Source organism: Maylandia zebra, linkage group LG15 (genome assembly GCF_041146795.1).
Source record: "Maylandia zebra isolate NMK-2024a linkage group LG15, Mzebra_GT3a, whole genome shotgun sequence".
Classification (NCBI taxonomy): Eukaryota; Metazoa; Chordata; class Actinopteri; order Cichliformes; family Cichlidae; genus Maylandia; species Maylandia zebra.
This window is the reverse complement of record NC_135181.1, coordinates 17,344,154-17,357,251: the sequence shown is the minus strand read 5'-3', so window position 1 is coordinate 17,357,251 and position 13,098 is coordinate 17,344,154. Positions and strand designations below refer to the sequence as shown.

The window sequence follows — 13,098 nt, the reverse complement described above, 5'->3', positions numbered from 1 at the left end:
AAAAAAGGAACGAGGAAGCAAGAAGTCTGCTTGTATTGTGTTGTTTATGGTGCATACATAAGAGGCTGAGTCGGTGAAGAACCGGGTACATCCAGGTGTATTGCTTGTTTGAATCGTGTTGTTTTCTCTTTTTATTCAGCTTTTTTTTGTTTTGTTCCCGTGGCATTGGCAGCCCACCACACTCTTTGTTTAAATACCTCACTGTACAGTTGCACGTGTTGAAGCGTGTGACTGCCGTAGGACTGCTAAAAAGAGCCAGCTGACCACAATTGATACAGTTGCAGAGATGCATCTTTGAGCTATTATTTGTCTCTGTGTGTGTGTGTGTGTGTGTGTGTGTGTGTGTGTGTGTGTGTGTGTGTGTGTGTGTTTGCTCTGGGGGGGTCTCTCATTCCCAGCAGTGCAGTTTCCCACCCCACGCTTTTGTTCCAGTAAAACTTTTTTTTTGAGTCGTTTCCTGTTACTAGGGAAAGGGTAAGATGTGACACTTGACCCAAAGCGGAGAGCAGGGAAGTTCAGATGTGAACTGTTGTGTTTATACCGAAGATCAGAGTCTGGGAAGTATTCAGGTTCAATTTCCTATTGTGGTCTCTTGATAATACAAGGCTGAGAAATGTTTTGATCCGATCTCTGTGCGCCACCTTCTTATTGTTTTGGTCGTTTCATAACATATACCGTATACAGTAGCCCTTTATTTAAGCTCCGATTTTCAGCCCAGTTATCATATTTTGTAATCATTTTTACCTTTCTATTTTTGTTTTAATAGAAATACAGCATTTCATATCATGTAGACATCCCAGACTTTTTAAACATGCACCAAAGTTTTTGTCTTTTTCAAAAGATTTTGTTTTTTATTAATATGTTTCAGTTATGTGCAAAACATTTTTATCACGCTAGTTAAATGATTTACTCTAACATGTGTACAACATGCTGTGAATAGCACTTTCCTGCCTACTGGCTACTTTATTGAGCAGGTCAAGGTTCAACAGTAAGTTGTTTGTGCCCATCCCTCGCTCGGTTTGCTCTTTAGAAATCCAGCTTACAGCTTCCATCTGCTGTCAGCTCATGTTTTATGTGAAAAGACTTCAATACATTCACTAATATGATGGGCTTATTGCCCCAAAATTTCCCAATATTTCATAATGCTGTCACTCCTGCTAGTTGTTGTTCAGCGATACCCAAATGTTTGCGTCTAATTCCTAGAGCTTATTTTTGTTGGATAGGTTTTTTTCAACAGAATTAAGGCGTGAGCTGAAAGGCTGTTTTTCTTTGCTGAACTCACTCATGTTCTTAATTTATTTATTTATTTCCCCCATTGTTTAGACTGACTAGTTTTGTTTTCATGCATTGTACAAGCCTTAGCATCCGCAGAATAATGGATATACAATGTGAAGCTTTAATGGTTCTTAGTTTAAAGGACATTATGTAACTGCAGTGAAATTTTTATAACTCCGGGCCCTGAGTTTGGGGGCGTTTTCTGTTTTGACAACATACCTAGAGAAAACACATTGTGAGTATAAATGAGAGTACTGCTTTTGCCTTAAATCCTTTCCTCATCTTTCACCACTATCATATTTCCCCCTTTTTCCCTTGTTTCTTCTTCTTTCTCTCCTTCATCTTTCTCTGTGTCTCTCTCTCTTTCCTTGCGGCAGTACAGAGGGATGCTGAGGCACTGTGGGGTTTAACACTATCGTACTTAATAACAAAGGGTCCTTTCTCTTCTGCCATGCAGAGCCCCGTTTCTGGGCTCCCTTCATAGGCCCACGTAGGCTCTACCAGCAGCAGCAGTAGCATGGAGGGCTATCGGATGGAAATCTCCTCTGGGCTGTTTCTTTGGCGCACTGAGTCCTCTCTGTTCCCGGACACATGCCTGTGCTGCTGCTCTCTCCTTGGCTCCCTTTGCATTCCAGGAGCCTCGGGCAGCTGAAAAACTGCAGTAGCAGTCTGCTGACTGCCTGGTTGGCTCATTGGTGTCTCAAGTGGAGAGTTACATAGTTTTTTCCCCCAAAGTTCAAGACTACACACTCTGAAAATGTGTTTATGTTTTTAAAACCTCAACTTCTTTAATGTGCTAGACCTAAGTATGGCCTACAGATGTAACACATGGAATGAGATAAACGACCAAGAAATGTCCAAATGACTTATGAAGTGCAGTTTTAAACTTGAGGGATGTCATGATCCAGTTTTTTCCATTTGATAGCCATTCCTTGGTTTTGGGTATCTGCTAAGACAGAGTACTTATCCAGGTCCAGTGTTAAATTACCACACTTTTTTTCCTCACACTGAAAAAGAGACTGGGAATCATCCTTTTATTGGGCTTTACACAAAGATTTTATTTTCTAATGTTGTAAAATAAAACTTGATGGATGAATTTGTTGAAGAATATAAACTTACCTAATTGGTATTTTTTTTAGTAAAGTAATGCATAAAAGAACAGACCAAAAACAACTGAAGTTACAATTTTATATATCTTTTTTGCCAACATCTCATTTCCACTCAATTAAAGAGAAAGTCATGGTAGTTTCTAGTTTATTTAGGGCTTTTTTTTTCCGTCTTTTTTTTTTTTTTTTTGCCTCTTTGTACACACACAATGCGGAACTGACAAGAGATAGCTGAAGTGAAATATTAATCTAGTTCACAGTGTGTTGCTGTAAGTGTAATAAAAGCTTACCGAAACAACATCCTTCTAGTTTCTACTTTATATAATGTCTCTCCCAGCACAGATAACGAGAGCAAAACTAAAAGGGAGAGAAGACAAAAAACATTTCGTTGTCTGAGCTTTTCACTTGACCACAGTTTGCACGTAATGAAAAACATATAAAGAAAAGCTGTCAGTTTAGCAGGCATGAAATACATCCAAATCGCTTGCTCTTTTGCTGTTAGCTCTTTTCAGCTCTGCTGCTGTCGCATGGCGACATAAACATAGAACAACAGTTAAAAGATTTGAATAGATTGGTGCAGAGACTGGGAAGTTGTCACTGATATGCGATCCAGCTTTACAAGTCAATATCTGATTACAATATTGGATCGTTGCATCCTTAGTCTTCTTAATCAGACTTTGTGGTGCAGATTGAAAATTTTGGTCAATAGACTTCCTTGTCTATTAACTTAATGGCAAGCTAGAACTGCCCGTACCAGTTTTGTTGGTTGGCTGTTCTTGCCACTTCCTGTCCTCCTGCCTCAGAATGCTGTTACAGTATTGTTTACTGTATCTCATTTTTATGGGGGGTTGGTATGTTTTCTGAAACTCACACAGTTTTTTCCTTTTAGTTGCCTTTTTGTTGGTATATATAATTTGATAGTGATATTTAGTATAATAGTATAATGTAAAGTAGTTATACTCTAATAATTCATTTAGAAGTCAACCATTTATATTGGTTTGATTTCTAATATTTGCTATCTTTAAAGACACTGTACTTTAGTTTCGGTCTCAATTGCTTTGTTAGTACTGTGCAGCTTCTGGCAGGAAGTGTTTTTGTGTGCAGGTTGATTAAAAAAAAGGTGTTTCAGGAAACTTGAGGTTGAAAATAGAAGCACATTCTATAATGTGATGTTTCAAGCTTAACATCTTTTGCTGCATTTGACAGGAAACCCACACATTTGCAAGGCAGGTTGACATCCAGACTTAAAGTATTCCTGTGCTTTTAGCTGTCAACCTGCCTGCTCTGTTATTAATCAATTAAATATGTGAACATAAAGTCAGTGCATTAGAAGATGTGCAAAAATTCCTTTCATGTTGTGAAAATGTCTTGTTATAGCTAATTGGAAGCTGTGCTTTTTAGGATACCCTAGAACAGACTTAATGACTTTCTCCTTTTTCAGACTCTCTTGTGTGAAAGCAATTAAGCTAATTCTGCTTTAGTTTTCACTTTGTAGACATTCTGGCTGGTCAATACTATGCCCTCAGCTTTTTCAGGAGGTCAGTCCTGCATTTTAAATGCAGCCCTAAGCAGTTATTTAAACCTCAACAATTGCAGTTTTTTGTCTTTCCTTTGTGCATTTTGTCCTTGATACTTCTAAAATTGACATTCATCTGTCAAAAAGATAATGAAGGGCCTCTATATAACCCGACAATAGCAGCCAGCATGGACAAATGAGAAAGCATCTATGGATCAAATGGCTGGCACAGATCCATTGCATGTGCTTTTGACTAGCTGCCCTTTGGCTCAATGCAGTGCCCAGACTGTCCTGCCAAAATTGACTTACGTCACTGTTTCCCACTGGCTTGCGCCACAGTCAGGTATGACTCTTCATCCCACTCTTAGGGGCATCAGAAAGATGGCAGGCAGTGGGTGGGCTGCTTTCCCTTGTTTGTGTTGGAAATTTGGAATATAGCCCTGTCCAGAGCACTCAAATGCTAAAACACAGGCGATTAGAAATACAATGTTGAAGTTAATTAGAACCTATCTAATCACCTTGATGCAGAAAGCACACTAAAAACACATGACTCTCATTGACTTCTTAGTGAAGCAATGAGGAAGCAGCTATATTTTAATTAAACTGTCATATCTGCATCCTGTACCTGAAAAACGTAATAAGATTCCAGTATATAGTCACTATATACTGGAATCTTATTACGTTTTTCAGTAACTGTAACTGTAAGTAACTGTAAGGACATATACACTATATTATAGTGTATATGTCCTTACAGTTACTTTCTTCTACACAGTCCAGATCATATGCTGTGTCAGTGCCAGTGGCCATCCAGCAGATCAGCAATTAAATTTGCGGCTCTCTAAGTGCAGCCATGCCATTACTGTAGGCATTAGCTTCGCAGCCTTGTGGAAATGTAATGGGCCTCTGCCTCCTCTTGAGAATATTCTGCCTGCAGGCCATCTAGTTTCCCACAGAACAGAGCCACTTCTACTTCATCCTTATCCCTCTGATGCAACATAAACAGCTCTATGTGCATCTGCATCTCATTTACGTAATGGTGTGTTGCATCGTATCACCTCAATCAACCAACAAATGCTTTTAGGAAGTTATTTAAGTTGGTATCATGGAGAGATATTGGTGGAGAGAGGATGAGGTTGTTGCTCTCTATTTGCATATTACTGTTTAAAGATGTCTCACAGTAACTCTTGATGTCCTTCATGCTTTTGTTTGCTGTCTGCCCAGAGAACTAGGTGTCTGATTTTTGCATTTGCATCTTACCTTTAAAAAAAAAAAATTACAGCACTGATTTTGATTAAACTTTTTTATACAAGAAAAATAATCCGTAAGTATTATTTTCCGTCTCCAAGTAGTATAGGGAAAAGGAATCTGAACAGACTGATATCATTGCCAATTTACAGTATATGGTAAACAAAATATGGGAATCATTTCTGAATGCATCACCTATTGCCATTATCTTTGCATACATTTTCCATCACACTCCATTGTAGTAAACAACCAACAGTATGGAATAGAATCACAGTTGAGGTGCACACATAGCATGAAAAAATCTTTAAGAACACTGTTTATTTAGATGTATAAATAATATTATGAAATATAAATGATATCCTTACAAATGTCTGAATTTTTGCTGATGCTGACTGCTTTAACAGCACAGTAGAGTGTGAGACATGATCTTCTGGAAATTAAACTTCTTTCATGATGATGGTTTTCTTAGACAAACTCCTTTTTCCCAGTCATCTGGGTCTTTGCAAAAGTTGCAGTTGTAATCACACCCAAATTTTCTCTCTCACACACATTTTTAGCCTCTGTCTCCACCATGCCCAGCCGCCAGTGTTGCTAACTCACCAGCAAGAGTGATCTCGTTACATCATCTACAACGGACTTTAACGTCTGGTTTATTTGGTTAGATGCTGTGGCAGAGCCAAGATTAGGGATCGAGTGGAGATAAGAGGAACACTGGCTAATGCTGGAGGATCCTAATAATAGATCAAACAAATGAGGAGGAAATGGACGTAGAGTCATTCATGCAGTTATTAATATTAGGAATTCAGCTGCTGTTTAATAAGATGCAGGTCAGGGCTTCACTTTGTGACTCTGTCTTCCAGCCCGTGCACTGTGGCTATCTCTTAATTCCCTCCTGTCTCTGTGTTGCTTGTGGTTACGTAATCCTCGCTGAATGTTGATAGTAATCCGCGCTCTTCCTCCCCCCTCCTCATACCTCTCTGTCCCTTCCTGTCTGTGTGGCCTGCACAGGTTAAGCCATAGAGGACTCTCCCTGGTTGTCGGAGGAAAAGATGTGCGATGGAATGGTAGCGTTTCAGACGAGAGCCCTGTCCTCCTCTTCTTCATCCTCTACCTCCTCCTCCTCTCCAGCTCACAGGCTGGCTGCCTCCGTGCTTATCCTCCTCTTCATCCTGCTCCCTCATGGTCACGCATCAGGTAAGTCACATGCTCATGGCTTTTTGAATTCTCTGCCTTTTCTCTCACACGATACACATCAAATAAACTGTTATCTTTGCCTGTCTCTTGTGAATTGATTGAGGTTATTTTCCCCTCCTCCCACAGGTCAGTTAGATTAAATCGTCTTCCTTTACCCTTGGGTTGGTCAGGTTCAGAGCGGCAGCTAAGAGCTCAGTCCCACACGCTCTGTGAATCCATTCACTGTCCTAATGAGTCACAACAGTTTTCCTCCCCTATTGAGTGAAACAGAGAGATGCGGTCACATTTCTGTCATAAGGTTTTAATCAACCATGACATTTAGAACCCTCCGAGAGCTTTTGGCACGGCTAGACAACTTTTGTTATTGCCCCACAACAACCCTCAGATCAGGTTTGGCGTTTTACCCTGAGGTCCTACATTATTTGGGAAGTGTCAGGTTTTAAAACTGAATTCATTGTTGTCTAATGGAGGGAAATTTGGTCTTGCACGTGGTAAACAGTAACATAATACAGGAACTATAAAGCTGATGTCCTTTGTTTCCTCTAAAGAAGTGTAATGTCGATGCTGTGGACTTGCTGAACCCCTCCACTTGTGTCAGCTTTCTTTTCTCTTCCAATCTTCCAGTCCCCTCCCCCCTACATACACACAAAACGCAACCACACTCACACTCACATGCACTTTCCACACATAGCCAGCTTGTGAAATGTGCCAGATGTCCTTGCCACAGAGTGCAAGTATACTGTGTGAGCGTGTGTGTCTGTGTGTGTGTCTGTGTAAGGAGTGGTTTAAGGCTCTCAGATGTTTATATGCATTAATTGATTTTCTTCTTTAATTCCTTAAATAAATAGTGTGTTTATGAGAGTCAGAAACAGCAACAGTAGGAGTATAAAACGAGGGAGATGTGCCGTTGAGCAAGGGAGGAGGGGATTGCTAATGGCAACTGTATTATCTCTCGGTATGCCTTATGTAACACACATGACTCATGTTGAGCCCAGGGGGGCTGGTATCACGCTCACGTTCTGCGTCCAGCACACTCGCACGCATAGACTGTCTACCAATACCAACAAAAGTGTGTCCTCAAATCCCTAGCCCACGTGCTCAGGGTGCTGTAGAAGATTGTGTGTGTGCACACGCGTGTGTGTATGTAATCAAGTATTTCTGTTTGCTGTTTTGCCTCCTGTAGGGCTGAACACAGATATTCGAGCTACTTCATTCTTTTTGACACAGAAAAAGGAACCTGCGCCTTTAAGACTGTCAGTCAGCTTCTGGGAAGTCACAGCTAGTTCTCAATACTCGCAACATATATTTGAGCATAATATGAAGTGTCTTGATCCCTCCGACATACAGGAAAGAAAGCAAAACAATGCTTAGAAATGAATTAAAAGACAACATTGTGTTAATGAATCTCAACGTGAATGACTGTAATGAGTCTGTACTGCTGTTTAACTTGGTTCCAACAAAGGGTGTGCCACTAATGCTTGCCATGGCCATGTCAAATGATTCAATATTGGTATATGTGTACAAAACAATCCCTTTTTTAAATATATGGTAAATGTTAACCTAAGTCTTCTATCCTCTTACTGCAAGCATATAAATGTTTGAATTAGGAGACAAATATTACTTTTTGATGAGTGTAAAACAGTCTGATTTGAGTCTGTGTTTGACCTCTGCAGTGATGCATATTATACAGTTGAAAGGATGTAGGCTCATTTAGTTGTTTATACAGCATTTCAGAGGATTGTTTTATGTAAGTAATCTTTGCATGAAAATATCAGTCAGCTCAAACATAAATATAATCAATTGTGCACCCTGTCTCACATGGGATGAAGAGGACTAGTACTATTATGGTATGTAAATTGTACAAAACAGTCAACATTTTTAAAGAGAAAGCTCTTGTTTTTTGTTTTTTTTTCTTTTGTAAAGAGAGACATGCTTTTGTAGGCCAACAAACAGCCTACTGTAAAATAGTCTGCTGTGTGCACTACATTTCATGGAGTTTTACCATAATTCTGAAATATGTGTGTCGTCTGTCCATTCCGTGGCCCTTCATTTGCTTCTGGAAAACAAATGTTGCACACCCTTGCTTCAGCACTAGACTTTTAAGCTCTGTAGCATTCTAGTCTTGCTGTCTTTTTAGCAAGTTGCTTGAAGGAATCTGTATAAATCAAACTAAGTGTTGAAGTTTTATAGTGATTTTGTATATACTTTTTTTCTTTCTTTTTTTTAAACTTCCACTTTTATGCAAAAAATTGTTTGTCATGCTGCAACTAGCTGTTCAGGAATGCAATGGAACATTTCAAACGCTGCTGCGTGTTAACTGATAAAAATCCAAAGGTTATTTTTAACTGTTGTAGCTCTGTAAGTTTTTTTTTTTTTTTTACTTCCGACCACTTCCTTACAGTACATAAGGCAGTGTTTAAGCTGACTCACAGTTCAAACGTTCAAGTGTCCTATAACACTTAATATTTTCCTCTTTGGCATTAATTAAGTCCAAATGAAGATGGCTTATGCACAAGTTTTGGGGGGGTTTTCAGTACAATATTTCAGATTTCCTTTGAGGTTTCTGGGGTATCTTTTCAATTCAAGCACCGTATTATAAATTTAAATATTTGATCACAATCACAAGGAACTTGTAATGAGCAATGAAACATTTAGAGGCTTAGCTCCTTAGTAAACAGAACTTGAAGCTCATTTCATTCTTCTTAATTGAGCCCAGATCGCACAAAGCAAGATGAACCTGATATTTATTGATGAGACTCTGGTAAACTATGTCAGGATTAAAAAAAGAGAAAGAGAATTCAGCCAAGAAAAGTCATTGGAAATAATGGTAATACGGAGGGTTGGCTGTAAACATAAGTGCCATTAGAACAAGACACGAGTTGCAGCATTTACAGCAGAAGTATGGTGTTAAATCGATAATTAGAGTCAAATTACCATAAAAGCAAAACACTCATGTTAAAGCGTTAACTTCATCATTAGCTACTGGCCGTTTCCTTTCGCTCTCCTGCTCGACATACATAATTCACACAGGTAATCCCTTGACGTGTTCCAGGGATGGAGATTGCTGTGGAAATTTCATGAATCTAAAATTTCATCACAGCCAACAGGCCTATTCCAGACTCCAGCAAACAGCAGTGTTGATGATGAATAGAAATGGATACTAGAAAATATACTATAGTCCATTTAAATAGAAGTTTACACTACAGCAGAGAGCAGCATCAGATTTCTACTTCAAGTCTGTGTAGGTTTTGTGGATATAACTCTTTTAGGAAATTTGACCTTTAGCTGATGGAGAGAGAAAATGATAGACATTAACCGTTTGAATGTGCTTTGCCTGTCTTTGGTTCCTTTAACACGTCCGGGAAAAGCTTTAAGCGCCTGTATTTTCGGCCTCATGTTCTTTCTGGAAAAGGTCAGGAGAACAATTTCTTGTAACTGCTAATACAGCCTGTTAGAAAGTAGTTGCAAAGCCTTCAGAGTCTAGGTATTTTTAAAACTGGCTATGTCTTGTCTCTTGTCATGTCTTTTATATCTGTCGTTCAGCTGTTCATTGTAAACAAGATTACCAGAAGGTTATCTTCTGGGTTAATGTAAATGGCTCTCTGGGATTTGTGTTTGTGATTGCTTCACATGATTACATTTGCGTTTATGATTCTCGACATTCTTCCCAAAGTAGCAACATACTAAACAAAACATCCTATTCATTGAAGCAGGGTGCCAGTAAACAAACATGGCTACGAAGCAGCACCTTGGGTTTTGTGTATGCAAAGGATAAATAGCATCAGTCTGGAGGATTTTCAGGGCACAGTGCAAACGCTGCTTGTTTCATGTCTTTTCTGAGTCTATCTGACATCCCACTATGCTAGCTCCACAGAGCTCAGTTCCTAATATGGTGTCAATTCCTAACAGTAAGCCTTTGTGGTTTGTTTCAGAGGAAGTGAGCCCAGACAGTGAGTCAGAAGTGAAAGAGCAAAGATGGAAGCTCAGAGGGTCTATTCACATAACTGCATGCTGCATGTTTTCTGCTCTAAATGTGTTGTGTATCAAGAGCCAGAAAGGCTATAACTTTCCCAGTCAAATAGATAAATATTGCCCCCCCCCCCCCCCCCAAAAAAAAGAAAGAAAATTATCCTCTGAAGTTGAGTTAAAGCTGTACATGAAAGCACTAGCAAGGACCAGAAACAAGCCCGCTGTGTGCTCTGTGTGGTGGTGACATTAATGTATGTTCATGTGTGAGAAAAGGAAACGGCTCTCCAGGGCTCTGGGAAAAAAAAGTATAGGATAAAGAGAGCAGGACAGGGTCCAGAGGGCTGCATTTTTAATTTCCTTTGTAATTTGTGTTTTTAACAGTCAATTGTTGTGCATTCATGGAGTAAATACATTTTTCTCTGCCTCATCAAGAGCTATTGTGCTCATAAATCCATTTTTCTTGGCATGTCATAAATCAGTCCAACCCAAGGAACTTTTTTTCTTGAAGGCTCAGTTTTAAGTCTTAAAGAATAAGACTTGACAACTCTCCTCTCTCTATAATAATGGAGTAGACTCTAGTGGCTAACATAGCGTCATTGCTCTGACCACAGAGGAAAATATCTGAATGGGCCATGCCCTACTTCTTGCATCTTCAAACAGGATAAGTCTTTGAAACTTGTTGCTTTATGTAGCAACAAAATGGTGTGTGTGTGTGTGTGTGTGTGTGTGTGTGTGTGTGTGTGTGTGTGTGTGTGTGTAACAAAAAGACCACAGTGTGTGAGTCTCCTTCTACACTATTGGTTTCCAACCATCACAGAAAGTTTGCTAGATAGGCTGGGTTTACAAACAGTGCAGCCCAAGGGAGGGGGAACAATTGTTCCTATGCAATTAACTCTTCAGAAAAGCCCCCTAAAGTCCTGTTAGCAAGGCGGTTGCAGGCAGGCAGGAGTAATCCAACACACTGGCTACTGGCTCCTTACTGAAATGTGAGAACAAAGAAGGCTTTTAGCCCTCTATAGCCCAAATCACAGCAAGCTGCACCTCCCCTAGATCACCACTCAGCAATTAGGACTGCTAACTCAAGTCTGTGTGTGTATGTGGCTGTGTGTAGAACACACTAGAGCCTTTTTTTTATATGATGTCTCTCTTCTTCTCTCGCTCTCCTTCTCTCTCTTCCTCTATGTGTAAAGCCAGCCATTAGCCAGGTGAGACTGGAACCCATTAGCAGCAGTCTGGTCGAATGCAGCAGCCTTTCTCTTTCATTACCTGTGTGTTTATCACTTGAGCCATCAATCTCTGCTCTCATCTTGTGTCATTTAACAGCTCTACCAACCAATCAAGCCCTAAGGGGAAACTTTAAATGCCTCACCAGACAAAGAAATACTTCATGAAAACAGATGCTGCAGTGTGGACAGGTGATGCAAGACTATCTCATTCACTTTAAAGTGTTGACCAGACAGTTCCATTACTGGTACACATCCCAGATGGCCAGGATTATTGTTAGCTACACAGTGCTGCCTCCCAGCTTTTTGCCACTAAGCTTGTCACAATGTATGATTTACATTTTTTTCTTTAGTGTTTATCTGTATTTTAAATTTTCTTCCCATTGATTTTGGTGCAGTTTTTGGTTAACATGTATATTGTCCTGTCCTTAAGATGCTTGACTAGTCCTTTGCCATTGACAGATGTTTCATCATAAAGGTTAATGAATGTCAAACAAGGAAGTAGTGGTACAAGCGCACCACCAGTAATGTACAAAATGATAATGTACAAAATGTACACAAAGCTGCTTTTATAACATAACCTCATTCTTACTGGTTACACCTCAGGCTGATGTAGTGTGTGTTGTGTTAAAATCTATGCAGTTATCATGATTAAAACATGCCGCTTTGTTGTTTAAAGCTTTGGTTTTGGGCCTCTTTTCAAAAACTGAGAATCATTTTGAAGCAACATTAAGGCTGTGGAGAGGAGAGGCGGTTTGTAAATTGTTTTCCAGTGAGATGTGTGTGGTTGTCTGAAGCAGCAGGCAGTCATAATGATTTCCAAAGGGCCTCATCTGAGGGACCAGCCTGCTGAGTAGAGGACATCTCTGACTAATGAGCTGCTAAATATATCCCCCAGTCTCCTGTCTTGTGTTGCTTTTGCTTCTGCTTTTTTCTTTTTGTCATTTATTCACTCAATTTTTCTTAACGTGCATTAACTCCCAATGTTTTTGCCTACCTTTGTGAATTTCTGTTTTCTGTTTCATGTTTTTTTTGTTTGTTTGTTGTTGTTTTTTTTTTGGACTTTGCATTGTCAAGCTGTCACACCTTTATGTTAATCTCTTTCTGTCGTTGACTCTTTTTTTTCTATCGAAGTTCAGTCTCCTTTTTTTTCTGCCTTGTCTTTTTTCCCTCCTGTCTCGCCTTAACTTTGATGTGTGTTTTTCAGGCATACTGAAATGGTGTGGGCTGGGTTTTTTTTCCCTCCTTTTTTTTGTATCACACCGTTAGTCAACAGCAACATCCTGTTCAAACAAGTTCATCAGCTCACACATAAGGCTCCGAGCATCCCACACACATATGCTGAATCTGCCAATGGTTGAGACATCCAAGCTGTTTCAAACTGTGAGCAATCGTCATGAGCGCACATGACGTGGGTGCATCGTGCATCGTGAATGGTTTTCTGTGTAGCAGTATGGAAGGGTAAAATGGAACTCACACTTAATCTCATGAAAATGTCGGCAGGATCAAGCATTGCTGCAAAAGTGTTATCACTACTACAAATACTCTACATGGTTTAGGGAACGAAGCT

General features: G+C 39.7%; 1 protein-coding gene across 1 annotated transcript in view; it reads left to right on the top strand.

Annotated features, from left to right (window-relative positions):
- The window catches only part of susd6 (sushi domain containing 6), a 31,283-nt gene that overhangs the window by 716 nt on the left and 17,469 nt on the right, over positions 1-13,098 (top strand). The window contains exon 2 of the mRNA XM_004550540.4: positions 6,151-6,336. Coding sequence (XP_004550597.1) covers positions 6,192-6,336 — 145 coding nt within the window. The 5' untranslated portion in view covers positions 6,151-6,191. The remainder of the gene's footprint in view (positions 1-6,150; positions 6,337-13,098) is intronic.